Genomic DNA, 18,899 nt, shown 5'->3' with positions numbered 1-18,899 from the left:
TTGTTTGTTCGTGGAGTCTGCTATAGGGTCCTTGCAGTTACCAATTATCCGATAGATATGACCAATTCACCAGCTCAACTACCAGTTTATCGAGCATATTTAGCTCAGTTGAAGTAGTTACTTATAGCACCCCGAAGTCAGTATAAAATTAAAAGAAAATAAATTTATCCTTTATCCAAAAAGGGTACCGATTGGAGGCGCCGGGTATCGATCCCGGTACCTCTCACATGCTAAGCGAGCGCTCTACCATCTGAGCTACGCCCCCGGTGAAAAAAATGATAAAAATTATAATCGCGTTGATTGTTTGCAAGGTTACATTTTACATTTTACTTTTCATATTATGATGTCAGAGAGCGATAAAGTTGATATAATTAATACATTCATTCACCCTGAATAAAACAAAATAGGCTTTTATTTAAATGCTCGTACCTATTGTACCTACAGTGCTTTTTGAATTGTTAACACAGCCATTTTCAATAACTCTATCGATTGCTGACATTTACTTTCTACGTGTCAAAGTTGTATGGTAGTAACTGTCAGCTATCGATAGATAGAGTATTGAAAATGGCAGTAAGTAGTACAGTATGGAACATAATATATAGAAATAGTTTACTTTTTTATCCTTGCATTCCCAAACACGTTTGCAACCTTTGAAATTGAAAGTATGAACGTAGATTTAAGTTACAAAGCAATAAATACTTTTTACGGTTTTTAGGGTTCCGTAGCCAAAATGGCAAAAACGGAACCCTTATAGTTTCGTCATGTCCGTCTGTCCGTCTGTCCGTCTGTCCGTCTGTCACAGCCGATTTACTCGGAAACTATAAGTACTACGGTGATGAAATTTGATGGGAATATGTGTTGTATGAACCGCTACAAAAATATGACACTAAATAGTAAAAAAAAGAATTGGGGGTGGGGCCCCCCATACATGTAACTGAGGGATGAAATTTTTTTTTTCGATGTACATACCCGTGTGGGGTATCAATGGAAAGGTCTTTTAAAATGATATAAAGTTTTCTAAAAATCATTTTTCTTAAAGTGAACGGTTTTTGAGATATCAGCTCTCAAAGTCGTAAAAAGTATGTCCCCCCCCTTCTATTTTTATAACTACGGGGTATAAAATTCTAAAAAAAATAGAAGTGATGCATGGTAATTAACTCTTTCAACGATTTTTGGTTTGATCAAAGTATCTCTTATAGTTTTTGAGATAGGTTGATTTAAGCTACGGAACCCTTTGTGCGCGAGCCCGACTCGCACTTGGCCGGTTTTTTTTAGACTTTTCTGCTAACAAATTTGCTTTCTTCAGCAGGTGCTACTGGTAGCCGTTTGAAATATGAACAGTGTTTATAAACATTGGCTAATAGCTGCTATTTCTCTTCATTCAGGTTGAAATATTGCTTCTACAGGCAGGTGAACTTACGGGTAATGAAAAAGTGTTGGTCTGAACGAACGCGGTTAGTTGCTCCTGTAGCGTTATGATGTCCTGGTATCCTTTCTGTACACTGGCATAATATTATCATACACATTAATATTATCCGGTTATTGACGTTTTATACATTACATAGAAAGCAGATCGGGCTAGGACTAGGCCATGGTGCTAAGAAAAAATGTCAACTACCTATTTACAATGACATACAGTTCTCCCATATTAATAATGCGCATGCAAATCTTCGCAAACTTTCGTATTCCCGGAAACACCCGAATCATTGAATCGTAAGAGAACTTGCATTTTGATCCTTGTTCGAAAGAAATAGTAGTCAATATCATGTGACACATAATCGAAAACAATTTGGGCGGTCGGTGGCCGTCACCGATCAGTCAAGGATCTCAAGGTCAAGATCAATATTACTTTTGTGGAATTATAAAGAGCTGCAATTACACATCGTTCTTGTTATTTTTTTCAAATGTGAATTTAATTTCAACTTTAATTATTTTTGACGATGCCATATTATGAGGCACATTTAAGAATAAAATATACGTCACATTGATAGACTTCACTTTGCCACTAAAGCCACACCCAAAAGACCAAGTTTGTAATTGTAATATTATTGTGAATGATCAGCGCTGTAAATACTTTTGAACTGAGATTTTAAAAAATTAATATAAACCTGTGTTTGAAATCCATTTCTCCTTATAATATAAACCTTGTGTTATTCAAACCTTCTTTCATCCATCTTTACATCAGCTTCAGTAAGACACTTGAAAAGTACCTACTGTAACATTTTCGAAGTAAATTTTAATATTATGGAATATTATGAATTATCGAATCAAATTTCGTTACTGATAAATCAATTATCTCTTTTAGCACCAATTACATAATTCTACTAAAATTTCATGAAGAAAATGCACTTAACCACTCTAAATACATAATAGTTTTCTAACGCTCGGGAATACGACCGTTGCCGAACAATGACGAAGATTTCTATGTGCATTATCAATTTTGGGGAACTGTACATCATACACGAATTTGCATGTACTTATTATCTTCAGTATTTTTTTACAAAGCGTTTCAGCACGAACTAAAAACTTTCATTACCATGTAAAGTTCACAATCGACAGCGGCGTCGTACTAACCGTGCTCGACTAAAAGTTGTTATTACATCTGAATGCACACCATACAATCTCCGACTGCAATAAACTTATTGGGAATATTCCAAGTTTCCGATGCCGGCGCCGCGCGCGCTTCGGAGTTGTTTCTTTTAGTTGTACTCTTGGCTCTTGGCATTTCATAGTCTCCTGGTAGGGTTGCCTAGGATCTTGCCTATTCATTTTGTTTGATTTTGTCTATTTCAAAGAGTACTTGGATAGAATTATATTGGTTTAGCAGTAAAGGATTGTTGGATGATGCAAATATAGTCTGATTTCATTATTATTTGAGGAACATATTGTGCTTAGAGTTAATATTTGAAGGTAAAGTATTATATACCTACTAGTTTGTATCAAATCACTGATTGGAGGGCCCTTCTCCTCTGATATTATCATATCCAGAGATAGAAACCCCTACAATATGATCGCCTTTGAAGCCTTATTTTGTATGCTCAAAAGATTGTTTGCGTAAATAAACCGACGGATTTAATCTCAAGTTATTTCAAGACTGAATATTAAATATGCCTGCTTTAATCTGAGTGGCCAGTTTTTGATTTGAAAAGTTTCGCTGTAGATATTAATTGTTTGTTTATTTATTTTGATAACTTTGTAATTTCAACCATTCGAGGCTACTTAGACTGGAAGGGAACCAAAATATCATTGTTGTTTGGAACCATGTTTCTGTTATAATGTATTTTATTATTATTGATTTAATTCAGATAACAGTGATCAATAATTATTCATGTACATAGTTAGTAACAATGTTAATTTTATAACTATGGCAGTGCTTTATAACCAATTTTCCACGAACCACTCTGGTCATAGGGCTGGGCTCTGTTAAATTGAAGATAATCTGTAAATAGCCTCGATACTACACGCGTATCTATCAAAATTCAGTAGGTATTGGCTTAAGTAATTCAGTTTAATGACTAAGCTTATGGAGATTAATTATGATAAACACTGTAATATAATGCTTATCCTGTCTTGTAAAGATAGAGCAACAGATATTCTGTCAAATTATATGAGATTCATATTATCAACACCATCCGACAAAATATAAAATAAAACTTGAATACATTATATGCTTCTATCAAGGATTTCCAGTGGCATTTAATTCAACTACAAACTCTAGACAAATATTTGATTATGAATTCCAACAATACATTTACCCTCAATTAATCATCATAAGTCAATAAAACAGACTAGTCAAAAGGCATTGTTTGTACAGTACTGAATTGTTTACTCTAGTTCTTAAGTGAAAGGTAGTCGTAATTCATGTTGACCTAGTATTATATCTGTAGGTGTGTCTTGTCCGTTCAAGGCACGAACGAGTTATTACATAATGTACTCGTATATAATCTTATATTTAATATTATTTATCACCGGGGGCGTAGCTCAGATGGTAGAGCGCTCGCTTAGCATGTGAGAGGTACCGGGATCGATACCCGGCGCCTCCAATCGGTACTTTTTTTTAAATGTGTATTCGTTTTTGTGATAACTGTCTGTTAGAATACTCTTTATTTTGTACCATGAAAAAAAAATATTCAAAATGACAACTTATAAATAAAATAGTATAAACAGGCAGCGTTATTGCTCAAAGCAATCTCTACAAGACAATTAACCTTAGTTTAGGAAACAGTGGAAGAGTGCGTCATTGCCACTTTAATTTAGGTGTTCCATCTCTGTTACATGCATTTGCTTTGTAAATTGTGACATTTTCAGTGCTTCTTGTCAATTTATTTTACATTCATGGAACAAAAATATCTATTAAAAAATTATATTATGATGATGTTATGAAGTTTTTGTTTTAAATAGGTACTTTAGTAGATTCCTATGACAGTTACTTATTTCTACTGACTGTACTCAGAAATTATTCCTTATAGTAATTATAATGTTTTCTGGCTAATTAGATCCGATGTTTACGTCCACTACATTCAGTAGGTACCTTCCTAATAAAAAACAATACCTAGTATTCTGTAGAAATACGGACGCAGTTTATCGATAAGTACATTTATAAAACATCACGTAGCAAGTACGTACTTACTGAAATTCCCAGTTTTCTAGAAATCCGCCGGCAATACGAAATGGGACCCCTCAAAGAGAATGAACTAGTTTCAAAGCTGCGTCGCTTCGTAACGTGTTTCTTGCTATGTAGAGCAATAAATATATATTTCTGCGGTGTTAGAAAGCTTTACGGGGAAAATGGTTGCTACAAGTAATGTATTTTTATTTATTAATAAATATTTTATACTTTGGGCCTTTTTTAACAATGTCAGGATAATGGCTACCAGTGGGATAAAAGCATGTCACTCTCTGTACTTATGTTGAAGAAAGTGATAGCATTTATTTTATCCCACATTTAGCTGGAGATTGTGAAACAAGCCCTTATGATTTCAATGTAGCTTATCCTATATCCAAGTACTCTGTGTTAATATCAGGAGCACAGACATTTATGTAGGTTTGTTACATGATTGATTACTAAAGTTTTCAGTATCGTCGCGGAACAAATTACTTACCTACGTTAAATTTAATGCACATCACTAGTTTGATAATGATAGGTACTGTTGAAATATAAAATAAATATGACAATTTAATATAGAAACTAAAATGTAGTAAGTACCTCTTAGGCGAAAACTGCCAAAAATTATCGGAAAACTTTTCTATACTATCGCTACACTTACCGTCCTCAGGGAAACGTATAAAAATAACCTCAGTAGAGAGATAAAAATCAGGAAACGCCACTTGAGCCCGATTTTATCTGATCGCCGTAGCTTTTGGGGTTACGAGACCAAGACAAAGGATATATCTGACAGATGATACCAGGGTTGCAGGGAGAAGCAGCGGGTGGCGGCGGGACAGCTCGATACACTCTGCAATGAATCAGATAAAGATAGACTGTGTGGCTCTTCGATGTTTCGAAGTTTCAAAGTTTGGCTTTATATATACTTATTCTCTTTTATTTCTTTGTGTATTTTCGATATGAGGTTGGATTTGATCTCAATTTTTATAAAGAAAGAATAAAATATCGAAATAATCTTTAGAACGTAAAAGACGAAATGTGTCATACGTTACAGCGAGTTTCCTTTCATAATCCCATTTTTTCTTGTCCTTGTGAGCGGCAAGCGCCGGCGGCGGAAGGTTTGACAAATTCGAACAGTAACTTTAAATAAATTAGGGGAAACACCGGGAGTAATGAGGCCCATTTATCCAAATCTGCACAAAAAGGATTTTAAAAGCAAACCTCTGTATATTTCGCACAAAATGGCCGACCGTTTATGCCGAGTCGCTGCCGCAAACATAAACCAATGTTAGCGTTGTTTTATGACGCATACGGTTGATAAAATTTGTTAACCTCCGGGTTATTTCGGAGGTAGGTACCAGGGTAGCAGAGAATCTGGAGAACGGATCATTTAACGCGTCAGATTGTGGCTGTGTGTGTCGTGGGCCGATCGTAATCTTACTGGGGACATCACGATACGCTGCCATTTCATGATTTACCGATCTTATATCGCTAAGTGTATCATTTGATGATATTGGTTGATTGGTTCTATAAGGGTACAAGCAAGCAATTAAAAAGTTCAATTTTTATTATTGTATATCAGAATTCTAATAAATACCTATGTTTTATGTTTAAACTTTCATTTTCACGATTCGCAATAAAAATGGATAGAATGAAAAGTCCCTAGGCGAGTGTGGACAACTATCTGACAATCTGTGTTGAATATTCGTGACTCGCATAAAGTCTCTGCGCCCGCTCGTGACAATTTTTTGACATTCGGTTTTAACGAATTCTTCGGAATCCTTTCACGAATAGAGAAAATTGACAAATATATAGCTGGTTTTCATCGATCGGTAATTTTTTTTTCTATTTCAACAATTTTTACGGCATTTCAGTTCCCTAACATTTCTCTAACCATGGCAATGAAATCCTTATCATCACCAGCGACATTACTGCAAGTTATAGTTTCTATTCTCCTAGTATGGTACTCTATTTAGTACTTCTTTTATAGTTAACATTTATCTATTTTTTTTATACTTCGTGAAGAACTGATCGTACCAATGTATTTGTATATCTACCTACAATCATCACCATCATCATCATCAGCCAATAATCATCCACTGCTGGACATAGGCCTCTCCCAAGGAACGCCACAATACTCGGTCCTCGGCCTTCCTCATCCAACCACTACCCGCTACCTACAATAAAATGTATAAATAAATAAGTCTGCTAACGATGCACGGAGAATTTAATGTAGTTTACATGGAAAATATATTAATTGCACCTCTTTGTGACCTGAATGAGATCAACATTTATCTCAAAAAGTAATTACAATGTTTGCGAAATCGTGTAATTACTCGAATGAGATTTTCCGGATATACTTTCCTGCAAACCAATTTTCATGAATATATTTGAAGGCTACTGCTACTTGCTACTGGAATCTGTTATAAATTATAACGCCCATCTTTTAGGTATAGTAAAGATTGCCAAGTATTCCAACCTAAAAAACTTATAAGTACTTAAACCCTGTCTGAAAATGAAAGTTTAAGCATAGCTCAATACCTATGTTAAAGATTTGAAACGATAATATCAATGAACGTCAGTTTTTTAGTTTATCGATAACTTGAATAAATCATTAAAACTTAATTTAATTTTCATTAATGACATAAAATCCCCTACTTAATTCCCTCCCATCAACCCCACTTTAACGTCTGACGTTACCCCCGCAGGCGGTGGTGCTGCCCCCGCTGGCGCGCTGGCCCTACGAGGCGGGCTTCACCTTCACCACGTGGTTCCGGCTCGACCCCATCAACTCCGTCAACATCGAGCGGGAGAAACCGTACTTGTACTGGTAAGTGTCACTCATAAACTCTATTAACTTTGTATGTACTGGTAAGTGTCACTCATAAACACTATTAAACTATGTATGTACTGGTAAGTGTTACACACAAACGCTATTAAACTATACTTTAACTGGTGTCACACAGAACACAGAAACTACTATTACATAAACTCAGTTGGTTTGGTTTTTAAAGTCTTTATTGACATTTAAGTGCTTCTTATTTACAGAAAAGGAAAAATGTAGAGGGAAAGTATTTTAACTAAATTTTTGATTAAGTTACTAGTTAGAAGGTAAACATATCAAAAGTCTAGTTGAGCTAGTACAGAAGGGAGGGTTTGAAGGAACGGGTAAAGCCTATGTGTTCTTACATACCAATTTTCATCTAAATTTCGTACTTTTTCCCTGATGGAAAACAGTAAAGACCTGTCTACTCCTCTCGTCTCCGCATAAGAATGTAAATGTAAGTGCTTACACAAAAATACATTTCATAATGGATATAAAATTAGCTCATAAGGGCATTGAAAGCATTAAAACAACTAAGTTTTCGTATAACTAATAAAAGTAGAGGTCGCTTTTTGTAGCCATTACGATGTAACAGATTTATTACTCTTGTTATCCCACTATACGCTAGTCTAGAAAGTTGCAAACAAAAGCTATCAGTTGTTTGGTGTACTGTTTCATTGTATGTCACATCCACTATGTATGATATTATAACATTTCTAACATTGTTCGATAAAATAGATTACATCTATTCACACAAAAAATAGGACACGCCGATATACAAACATTAACAATATAAATTCATCAGAGGTAGATAGGTACGGTCAGGTGCAGAGAAACCTGACCCCCATCTCATAGTAACAATGCTTCTGAGGGGGGTCAGGTTTATCTGCCCCTTAATGTACGAGTAGGTAGAAACTAATATCATATAAGAGAATACAAAAATATCTTAATATAACTTTTTTATATGTATAAACTAAAGTAAAGGTAGGTTAAGGCGAAATAAGGGTAAAGGGTGTTATGACTTACAGAGTAGAGTTGGAATTTGAAACCTGTGCATTGTAAATTCGGCACTGAATGTCTTACTAAGTTTTGCATCCCTATGTATTTGTCAGTTGTGAAACAGGCTATTATTCGAGTTATCCGATGGTAGTTGAATGCCAATCGTGCCGTATTTCATCAAACTCAGCGCCAACAATTCCAGCTATTTACTTTGACGAGTATGTATACATAAGAGTACCCTCAAAAAGCTTGACTCCCCATTTGTTAACAAATTCATTAAAATACTCACTACGACCAATATTACTGTTCGACAAACATGCACCGAAGATACTCACGAATGCAAACAATAATGTCAATGAAATGAAATATATGTTACACGATAAATAATACAAGCGATGTTATTAACTGGTAGTTGTTCCGGGATGTTCCATTTGCGAATGATAAAATGTAGGTTAATACCTGTTAACTACATGGCTTTCAGTTGCTTTTGATTGTAATTTTTAATGTGTGGAATATTTGTTCAAATAAAGATTACCTACAAAAATTAAGACTTATAGCTCTCAGAGCTAGAAGACATTTATGTAACAATTTAAAGAGAAACATCATTGCGGCTTCAAGATATAAGTGTTACCAATAATATAACTTACAGTCAAATCCGTTTTGCAAAATTTGATTTTGATTGATTAAGTAATAATTTTGGTTACGTTATATATATTGCATTTGGTGCCTCGAATTTCGTGATTTCAGAGTACTCATTCTGTGAAAGCTTTCCAAACAATGAGGGAACCGGCAGTGAATGCATCACCACTAATGAATCGATGTTTCATACGGAATTTAATGAACACCCCGTATATAATGTTTGCTCAGTTGCTGGCGTGACCGAGTCACAATCCCTTTGATGTCCATTCGCTTTATGATTTTGCCTTTAATTGAAATTAATATTATTTAGTACTTACTTCATATGCAAATGTATACTGAAGTACATATTAATATTTAAATTATGTGTTTACTATTATACCAAGTATAGTGTGGGACGCCCTCTGCACCGCTCACGACAATAAACAGATGATATACTATGATGATATACACATTTGTACTTATAACTAGGTAAATAGTAGCTATGATAAAGACAGGTTTGTACTTAGATGACTATACTGGCTGCATGAGGAAAGCCGAGGATAATAATAACAACAACAATAATTGTTTTAATCGTATGGTCAGGGGCGGAGAAACCAGACCCCCTCTCATAGTAACAATGCTTCTGAGAGGGGTCAGGTTTATCTGCTACATATTGTGTACATGCTAGTTAATCATTGCGAAAACCGGCCGATAGTACTTCATCCCAAACGCAATTTACATGTTCCGCGTTATTTACCGCCGTCCAATAAAAATAAAAGTTACATCCTGCCATCTGCGCCATTAATTAGGCTGCATGTAGCCTCCATTCGGGACAGAATGGCCGACGCGGGGGGTCACTTTCTAATTAGACGGCTGAATGGTGTAGTGGTTAGCGATCCTGACTGCTATGCCGAAGGTCCCGGGTTCGATTCCCGGCTGGGGCATATATTTGTTAGAAGACAGATATTTGTACTCGGGTCTTGGGTGTTGATATTTATATTTAGAATGTATCTATCTATGTATTTGTGTAGATATATCAGCTGTCCGACACCCATAACACAGGTTCTGCCTAGCTTGGGGTCGGATGGCCAGATGCCAGATGTCCCCACATATTTATTTAATCGACGAACGAACGAACGAGAATTATCACGCGTTCGTCACGCTTATTACAACGAGATAGAGTCGTGGTTGCCGCTGCCGTTTTGTTTTTCCGCAGCTTCGGAGCGCTGCCCGAACTACAGCAGCTCTATTTCATCATATTAATTGAAAATTGGCCATGCTACCAATGTATGATATGTATTTTTTATAATTTATTTTGAAAATATAGACCATTTTAAGAAACTAATTTCGTTATTTTTGTATTTTATTCATTACAACTATTTTTAATATTTATTTAAAATTTGGCCGGCTGAATGTATGTAACTTCACATAAATGCAGTATAGGATTTATCCTTGCCTGCGCTACAAAAAAAGCAAAAGTGTTACTTAACGTCAGTGAGGTAGAATGTCATTGTCATCTAACTCTAAAATCATAACATTGTTAACCCTTCACCTGTCGGCGGCCATTTTGCATATTCCATCATTCAATATCGTTATTTCCGGGATGTAGGAGAAAAATAACACAATTTGTATATTTACTTCATACCTACTTAATATATTATTTATTTAGATAATATTACGAGAAAGAAGATTAAGTACTACTCTGTGTAAAAAGTATCGGGACTGGGTCAATAAAACCAAAAATGTTTGTTATTCATCCAAATTTATTTTATCACCTTCAAAGTATGCTCCTTCAAAAACGATACACATACGCCATTATACAGAATTATCCAATCATCACAACATTTTTTTTAACACTGTTTCCAGAGTTGTTTAGTACTCGCGGCGATTTTCCATACATTGCACAAATATAAGAAATAAATGTACAAAATGAGGGCTTAATGCTAAGAGAATTTTCTACCAGCCAACTTACAGGAGGTACAGGAAAACTAGTACAAAATATTAATTATATTACACCAATAAATTAAAACAATACGCTTCGTTGATCATTTTTATTATTTAATATTTTTTCAATAACGCGCCTCAATGAGGCGAATCGAGCACCAGGTTTTATAAGGATATAAAGGTCGGTTGGGAGCCGATTTAACAGCCGATAGGTTATATGCCATCCTTGTCGTTTTTTTTTACACTTAGTTTAGGTTAAAGCAAGATAAATGTAGTTCACATAGGCAATATCGCTCACTTAAATACGGCAGACCAGTTACATCTTTAGAGGTGGCGGGACATAATATGTGGACTATTTATTGCCCACCTTATAAAGGTTGGTCGACAGCCGAGGGGTTAAGCTCGACGCAAATTTCGAGAGGCAGCATTTTCGAAATGAGCCTCTCTTGTTGCCATCGTAGTATCCACTCGTTTATTATTTATTCGTAGTAGAGTTTCAAAACAAGGTAGAAAAGATAAATCTTCTTCTTGTAGTGCCTTTCCACCATTGGGCAAAGAGTTGCAGCGCTCTCTATTCTTTACTAGTTTAAATATTTCTTCCACGGTTTTTACACCGGTCCACTCTTTTAAATATTGCACAGCCACGTCAATTTCCTCCTTCCAGGCCTTCTCTTTCCTTCTACTTTGCCATTTCTATAAATTAAATCAATTTTTCTACTTGTAACTGTAACAAATGGCAAAGATAAATAAACACACGATTTAGACGTTTACTTTTGACGTTAACAGTTTTTTTGTAGACAAATGCCACAGAGTACTTTGTTAATTGGCAAATGCATTATGTGCATAAATCCCAAAAATATTCTAATGGTAAGGTCAAATGAAGGTTATTAGTTTTTATTGAATAATTTAAAAAATAGAGACTTAATTTAAAATCTGATAACTAGAAATTGTACAGAAAGCATATTCCTCGAAACGGTTTTAAGCATTCCATTCTTGTTCAGAAAGTTAGCATGGCCAATTCTCGTTCGTTGTATAGAGTGACCCCCCAGATGACAATACAGTTTGTACACAAAGTCGTTGTGAACCGCAAATGGACAAGCCTGTTTGTTTTGTTAAGTGAAAACATGGATGAGGCCGGGACAACTCAATTTTCAGCGAATTTCTTTCGAGGATGAGCTGTTGTTTGTGTTGCGTTGAAATTGCGTTTTAGCTCTGACTTTGTGTTTAAGCTTTTGGATAATACTTTGAAACATTGGTACACGTTTGTCTTGGAAAGATTATTTTTAATACTTTTACGACATTCTACAGGCTGTAAAAGAAATTAATGTGAGCAAAAATACCTAATTTGTGAAACTATTACTTTATAAACTTATTTCTATGTGTGAAACAGTCCTTGCTCATATTGTAAAATATTCATTCCCACAAGTACTAGGCCTTCATAATCGTATAAGAGTTGCGCAAAAAAATTGTAACATCTGATGGAATGATGCAGTCCGTCTCGAATCATGTTTTTTTCATAATGTTTTGTTTCTTTGTCACCAGCTTCAAAACCAGCAAAGGAGTCGGCTACACGGCACATTTTGTGGGCAACTGCCTGGTGTTGACATCAATGAAGGTGCGAGGGAAGGGGTTCCAGCATTGCGTCAAATACGAGTTCCAACCAAGGAGGTATGTTTAAAATTCTTATGTTTTTTTTTAAATTGTCAATTATTGTTTTCGATATATTGCTGTTACTGTATGTATGTAGGTACCTATATCAGATGTTAATGAGGCGGCATCCAAAATCCAAATGAGTCATCCAAATCATATCGACTATATCTATTGAAAGTACAATAGAAGATATTTACAGTAATTTTTACTGAGTCCTATTTACTGCAATGCAATGCTGCTGATAGTTTCCTACTCAAATAAACTTTTTGTTTGCGCAGTAAATGAATTGCAGTAGTCTACCAAACGAATTCACTGAAAGTTCATATTCCCACCTTTCTATTTACAGTCACTCAAAAGTTTAATTTAATTTGATAGTTGAGTGCTATCTCTACGCTCTAGGGATTCACATTCGCTGATGCCACTGAATTTCGGGATTCCTGTACCACTGTTTAATTTGTGTCATTAGGGATTTGTATTCACTGTGCAACAATTTTTACGTAGCCGCTTGTGACTGTATATATGAATGGGTTTGATGTTCAGATATTGATCCTCTTATTATTAAACGAAGACTAAAGATAGTTCAGGTTTTAACCCAGCTTTATATAGATGGTATGAATGTATGTAAGCTCGGCATTATAACCGGTCTAAATGATACGGCGTTTCAGAATAACATAGAATCACGAATCATTTGTCTATATCGCAGGTGGTACGCAATAGCAGTGGTGTACATCTACAACCGCTGGACGAAGAGTGAGATCAAGTGTCTCGTGAACGGCCAACTGGCGTCCAGCACTGAGATGGCCTGGTTCGTCTCCACAAATGATGTGAGTTGTAGTTTACTTATTTATTTTTCAGACCAATATGGCAAGATATGGATAAGGAGAGTTTTTGCAAATAACATTTTACAGGTACATTAGTGAATTCCTTGTAAAATTCTTCTCCGCACCTCCTATCGAGAAATCTGCGGATTCTGCACGAAAAATTCCTTGGAAAGTTTGCGCTTCGGTGAACTTGCGCGACTTGTAAAAACTTGTACTAGGACTTCATAACTTGGCGCATACATAGAGAAAACTTTGAAGAAAGTCTTCTGGCATGTAAACACGTCCCACTTCCTCACGTACGGTCGTTAGACACAATTTAATGTCGGTAATGCGATGCAAATTCCTTCGGGAGTACGCGGATGTCATAACAATGAAGCAGTTAAGACTCACGATCAGTGGCGGCTGCACCTTAAGTGCGCCCGTGCAACGCACTACCATTTAAAAACCTTTTAAATATGTACCTTCCTTCTTCCTATACCATACTAGACTAGGTAGGTACTAGGTACGTCTAAAGAAAACTTCACAAAAATACCAATATAACAACCGTAATACCTACCCTAAACAGAAATTACATAAATCATTCGAACGTTACGAGTTAAATTAAATCGAGCTGGCCTATTTTGATTTCTACTGCGAAAGAATTAGATCTTATTTTTGCTTGAACAAAAACGGCCTCGTGCGCTCGGATTGTCGCACGGAGCGAGCTCCTACACATAGTATGAAACAGGATGGAAATCGCCCGGCGCGTGAGACGGAAGATGCTCAGTACAAACTGTATGCAGTTCTAGGATAAATTCGTGCGCCGCACGCGACCGGAAATTGCCGAAATCATACGAATGACGCCTCGGGAATTTCGGGATGCGCGGGCGGTGGCCTTGACCGGTGGCGTGACCTACGAACGATGCACTTGTCATGTCATTGTCGCAGTTTCACCTTTCGCGCGCGAATACGTAAATATTTTTTTACTCTACTCTAATTACTTATTAACTAAGAAAGTAGTAAATATTTCGTGAGTGTGTATGTGTGTGTGTGTGAGTGAAAATGAGTGCAAAATACAATATGGACTTCATAAAAAGCAATAGGACATTTCAAAATAGACTGGACATTAAAGCTGCTGGGCCGCCTCGGCCTTTTCTCATCTTAAAACAGGAGTGCAAAACAAAAAAATTAACTTATACCTGAATTTTCAAAAGTGAAATGTACAATAAAAAGAAATGGTTATGTGGATGTGAGAGACTAAATGCTTTATTTTGCTTTCCGTGTGTTGTTTTCGTTTCGGCGGAGAAGCAATTTCGCGTCAAAAAAGGAACGCAGAATGGATTTAAAATATAAATAAGGTAAAATATACTTATAATTTTTTTACTTCCAATTGTAATAGGTACCTAATCTATTTTTCTTCCAAAATTTACTAAACCCATAAAGTGCACTACCGGGTATCTGACTGAGGCACCAGCCGCCACTGCTCACGATGGGGGCACATGATGACTGAAAGGGGTAGACAAACTTTTTTCTTGCGTTAAAGTAGGCTGAATGAGGGCAAACGCTTAAAAGTCGAGCCAATGACAAAAGATTCCAGGATAAGCATAGTATGTATGTATAAGCATAGAAATTACTAAATAGGCATAATATGCTACCTACATAAATATACATAAAGGTGCCGCAAAAAGTCGGTAGCAGTACGAACGTAACGTCACGAGTCAGGACAGCCACCTTAATCATTCCATTCCAGTAAATCCAGAATCTTTTCATAATAAATGTCATGAACGAAAGTACAAAAATGCTTATTAGGCATAATTTCTCCCAAATGTAGTGTTGTTCGGCAAACAGCTCAATCAGGGTAACAAATGGACCTGATTCGCTGACGGCCGCGGCTAATGGCGCGTGAATATGGGACGGGATCTCACAAAGTGATAGATGAATACGATACGCGCTGAGGTTTGCGATTTTTTGGCACTTGCCATACTTACTGAAGGATATAAAAATATGTTTCAAGTTAGTAAAAACTCTTTTCATATTTCTTATAACGAGTAGAACACTAACATGCATTAATAACGTACATCATATAGAATAATGTAGAGTGAATATTATAATTTTCACTGCATTTGAAATAAAGTAAGGTCCGGAGACATTTATGAATATTCGTCAACAGTTTGTGTCAACACACGTCTCTCAGCCCGACTTGATTATGCACTGCACCGCTCTATGATAGCCTAGTACCGTGTAGCACATTTGCACGCTACGCTAGTTGAAATCACTCTATTTTCGGCGATTGATGGGATGTTTCGTAGAATTTTGTAGCCAAAACTAGCGTTTTTATGGCTGCTCCAGAAACGCTGCGAATGCGTTCGTTGGACGGAGATATTTGCATCATCATCACGACCCATTACGTCCCCACTGCTGGGGCACGGGTCTCCTTCCAATGAAGGAAGGGTTTAAGCCTAGTCCACCACGCTGGCCAAGTGCGGGTTGGTGGACCCCAACACAAGCAAGCTTGTGCTGGGAGAGTTGTCGGGTAAGTGGGCAACCCGACTGTCAGATGTTTTCAAGCCGCCCGAAGGCCTCTGACTAGGCTTAGCAACTGCTGCCGAAGCAGCAACCGGGACCCACGGCTTAACGTGCCGTCCGAAGCACGGAAGCGTCCAGAAAAGCACCAATTGAAATTGGTCACCCATCCAATGGCTGACCGTGTCAGTTGTTGCTTAACCTCAGCGATCAGTTACGATCACTGAGGCCCGCTCGACTACGGACGCTTCATTATATTTGCATAGCTACGTGAATAAATGGGGTCATTTTATAGTTGTGTGAAAATAACACTTGCGGGTGTCACGCGTGCGGGGCAATCCCGCGTGCGTGTTACAATCCGCACGATATTAAAAACACCCTAAAACGAGGACGAGGAGTGGTTAGGGTAGAAGCACTCCGAAAACATTTTTTGTAAGCTATATTTTCGTGTAGAAACCATTTCAAATAAAACATGCTTCCGACAATTTGAAACATGTAGCCATTACTGCACGCCATAACAATTCTTCATTTTCTCCAAATGGGGACGAAAAATGGAGGCGATTTCTGTTTATTAAAACTTCCATTTCGTCCAACCACAAACTGTTAACTGCTGCAAGTAATTCAGCCAGAACGTCGTGTTAATATTTGTTAAACGTTTCCACAGAACTTGAGGGAACTTTAAATTAAATTTTCTGAAATAAAGACGGTTAGATTTGTTTGATTTTGATACACACAGGATTTGATTACAGCGAGTTTTTCTCATAATGCGTTGGCTACAGATTCATTTGCGTAATAATATGTATAATTTACTTGGGTAAATTATACTAGCTGTATTGAATATTAATTAATCATATGTACCGTAGGGCTTTTGATTAATGCTATCACATATTCGAATGTCTCGTAAGAACTTTAATAAGAGCTCATTTATACGATACGTACTCTCTAAAGGAAAACTCCAGCTCAAAAATACCTTCCATTCATATTTAATAATTATGTATTACGTTTTATTCTAGTTTAATCAGCCATATCATACGTTATCCTACCTATACTTTTGTAATACTTTAATTACATATTTCAATAAATGCTTCCATCGATAGGCCTATGATTTGATTTAATAATTTCAATGGCAGTATCGAACCGTCCAAATAATGATTCAACAAACAGACAAATACACGGATATTTACCCTAATTACGCCAAATCAACTAAACATTTCCGGGGTAGTTTAAGATCATGAAGGATAGTATAGTCTTTTTTTTATTTTATTTTATTTATTTACAGTACAGTTCTTTCCTTCATTATGGATGAAACTAAATCGAATTCTATTCAATTCTCTGTCTGTAAGGGTGTAATTTTTTTTTATTTTATTGTAGTCGATAGATTTTGACTACAGCTCACGATTAAAACCAGCATTAATATTGTAGCATATCCGAGTCAAAAGTTACACTAATTACAAATCTGGGTTTTCAGCACAATGATCTCAAAATGGCGGGCAGCCCCCCCTTACCCCCCTAATGCCATACTGTTCTTACTTATTTAAATCTGTTCTTTAGTTAGAATCTCAGCTCTCCAGTGGTATAAATTACCTATAGATAATCACGATATTTTAAAAGATATATCGAAAACGGTGATGCCCATTTTTTTTGGGGTTTCACCTTTTTAAGATTCAGCCCCTTACCAAACTCACAGACGTTCATCGTATTCACGTCAAAATAAAACATTTATCCAATCGTTTTCCCGTGAAATAGTAACAAACATCCATACCTACTCAAATACTTTCGTGTTTATAATATTAATAGAATTAGTAGGATGACACATCATCTGCAGTAACAGTGATCAGCAGTATTACAAGGCGGGCGAGATAACTAGACACCTGGGTTAAATGACATTTGTCTTTAGTACTGAGTGCAAAAAAAGTTATATCGATATTACAAAAAATATCCTCTTTGCTATCAGTATTTTTAGACGACCGAATGGCGTAGTGGTTAGTGACCCTGACTACTGAGCCGATGGTCCCGGGTTCGATTCCCGGCTGGGGCAGATATTTGTTTAAACACAGATATTTGTTCTCAGGTCTTGGATGTGCCCGTAAAATGGCAATAGGCCCGCCCCCTATTACATTGGGACTAACATAACACTCTGGCGAAAAGTGGGTGCAGCAATGCACCTCTGCCTACCCCGCAAGGGAGTACATTAGTACAAGGCGTGAGTGCGTGTGTGTATTTTTATAACTAAGCTCGGCTACAAAAATAATGAACCTCGCCATACTGCGCAGTTTTAATGAACAAATTTTATAAAGAAAATTGTTGCGAGAACGTAAACATAATAATATACACATGTAGCGCCCCGATATTTGAAATTATTCTGGTTATCTAAAAACATACTTACTTACCTGACTTTTGTTATATTGTAATAAAATGTATAAATGTTTGTTTATACAGAGGGTGTTGCAAAAAGGGTATTACTTATACTAAGCCGAAACCAGCATGTGCAGCATGTTATGTCTAAGCCCGAAACTGAAATTGGAATTTCAAAATTCGCGAAAAAAAAAATCATTCTCCATAGTAAAAAGTCACTTGACCAACTAAGTTTCTATGGAAAATGAATAAAAAAAAAACGAATTTTAAAGTTCTGATTTCAGTTTTGGGCTTAGATATAACATGCTGCACATTAGGGTGTCCCTGTCCCGTCAGACCTTTTTTTATTTCCCTTGCACAAGACCTCTTAAAAGTTGCGTATTGGGTCATACCTATATCATAAAAATTGTTTTTTTTTATTTTTTAAAAAAATATCTTTAGGCCTCTACCGATGTTCAAACTTTCAAAATTTTGCATTTTTTTCAAATATCTACCATACATTTTTTTTACTTTTGAACTAAAATTTACACAATAATATGCTATTAGTGTATGTAAATAATAACAAATGTCAAGATCATCG

The 18,899-nt window shown here is 36.3% G+C and overlaps 1 protein-coding gene and 2 non-coding genes across 17 annotated transcripts in view; 2 read left to right on the top strand and 1 right to left on the bottom strand.

The window, feature by feature from the left end:
- The window catches only part of LOC105381404 (neurobeachin), a 462,556-nt gene that overhangs the window by 261,966 nt on the left and 181,691 nt on the right, over window positions 1–18,899 (top strand). For all 15 annotated transcript variants that reach the window (XM_048625253.1, XM_048625256.1, XM_048625257.1 and 12 more), the window contains 3 exons: window positions 7,315–7,436; window positions 12,534–12,659; window positions 13,345–13,465. In XM_048625253.1, the coding sequence (XP_048481210.1) occupies window positions 7,315–7,436; window positions 12,534–12,659; window positions 13,345–13,465 (369 nt within the window). The remainder of the gene's footprint in view (window positions 1–7,314; window positions 7,437–12,533; window positions 12,660–13,344; window positions 13,466–18,899) is intronic.
- On the bottom strand, window positions 193–265 carry Trnaa-agc. Its single transcript has one exon. It is a non-coding gene; the product is annotated as a tRNA-Ala (tRNA).
- Window positions 3,971–4,043, top strand: Trnaa-agc. Its single transcript has one exon. It is a non-coding gene; the product is annotated as a tRNA-Ala (tRNA).

The sequence above is a fragment of the Plutella xylostella genome, chromosome 14 (genome assembly GCF_932276165.1).
Source record: "Plutella xylostella chromosome 14, ilPluXylo3.1, whole genome shotgun sequence".
Lineage (NCBI taxonomy): Eukaryota > Metazoa > Arthropoda > Insecta > Lepidoptera > Plutellidae > Plutella > Plutella xylostella.
This window is presented reverse-complemented; position numbering and strand designations above follow the sequence as displayed.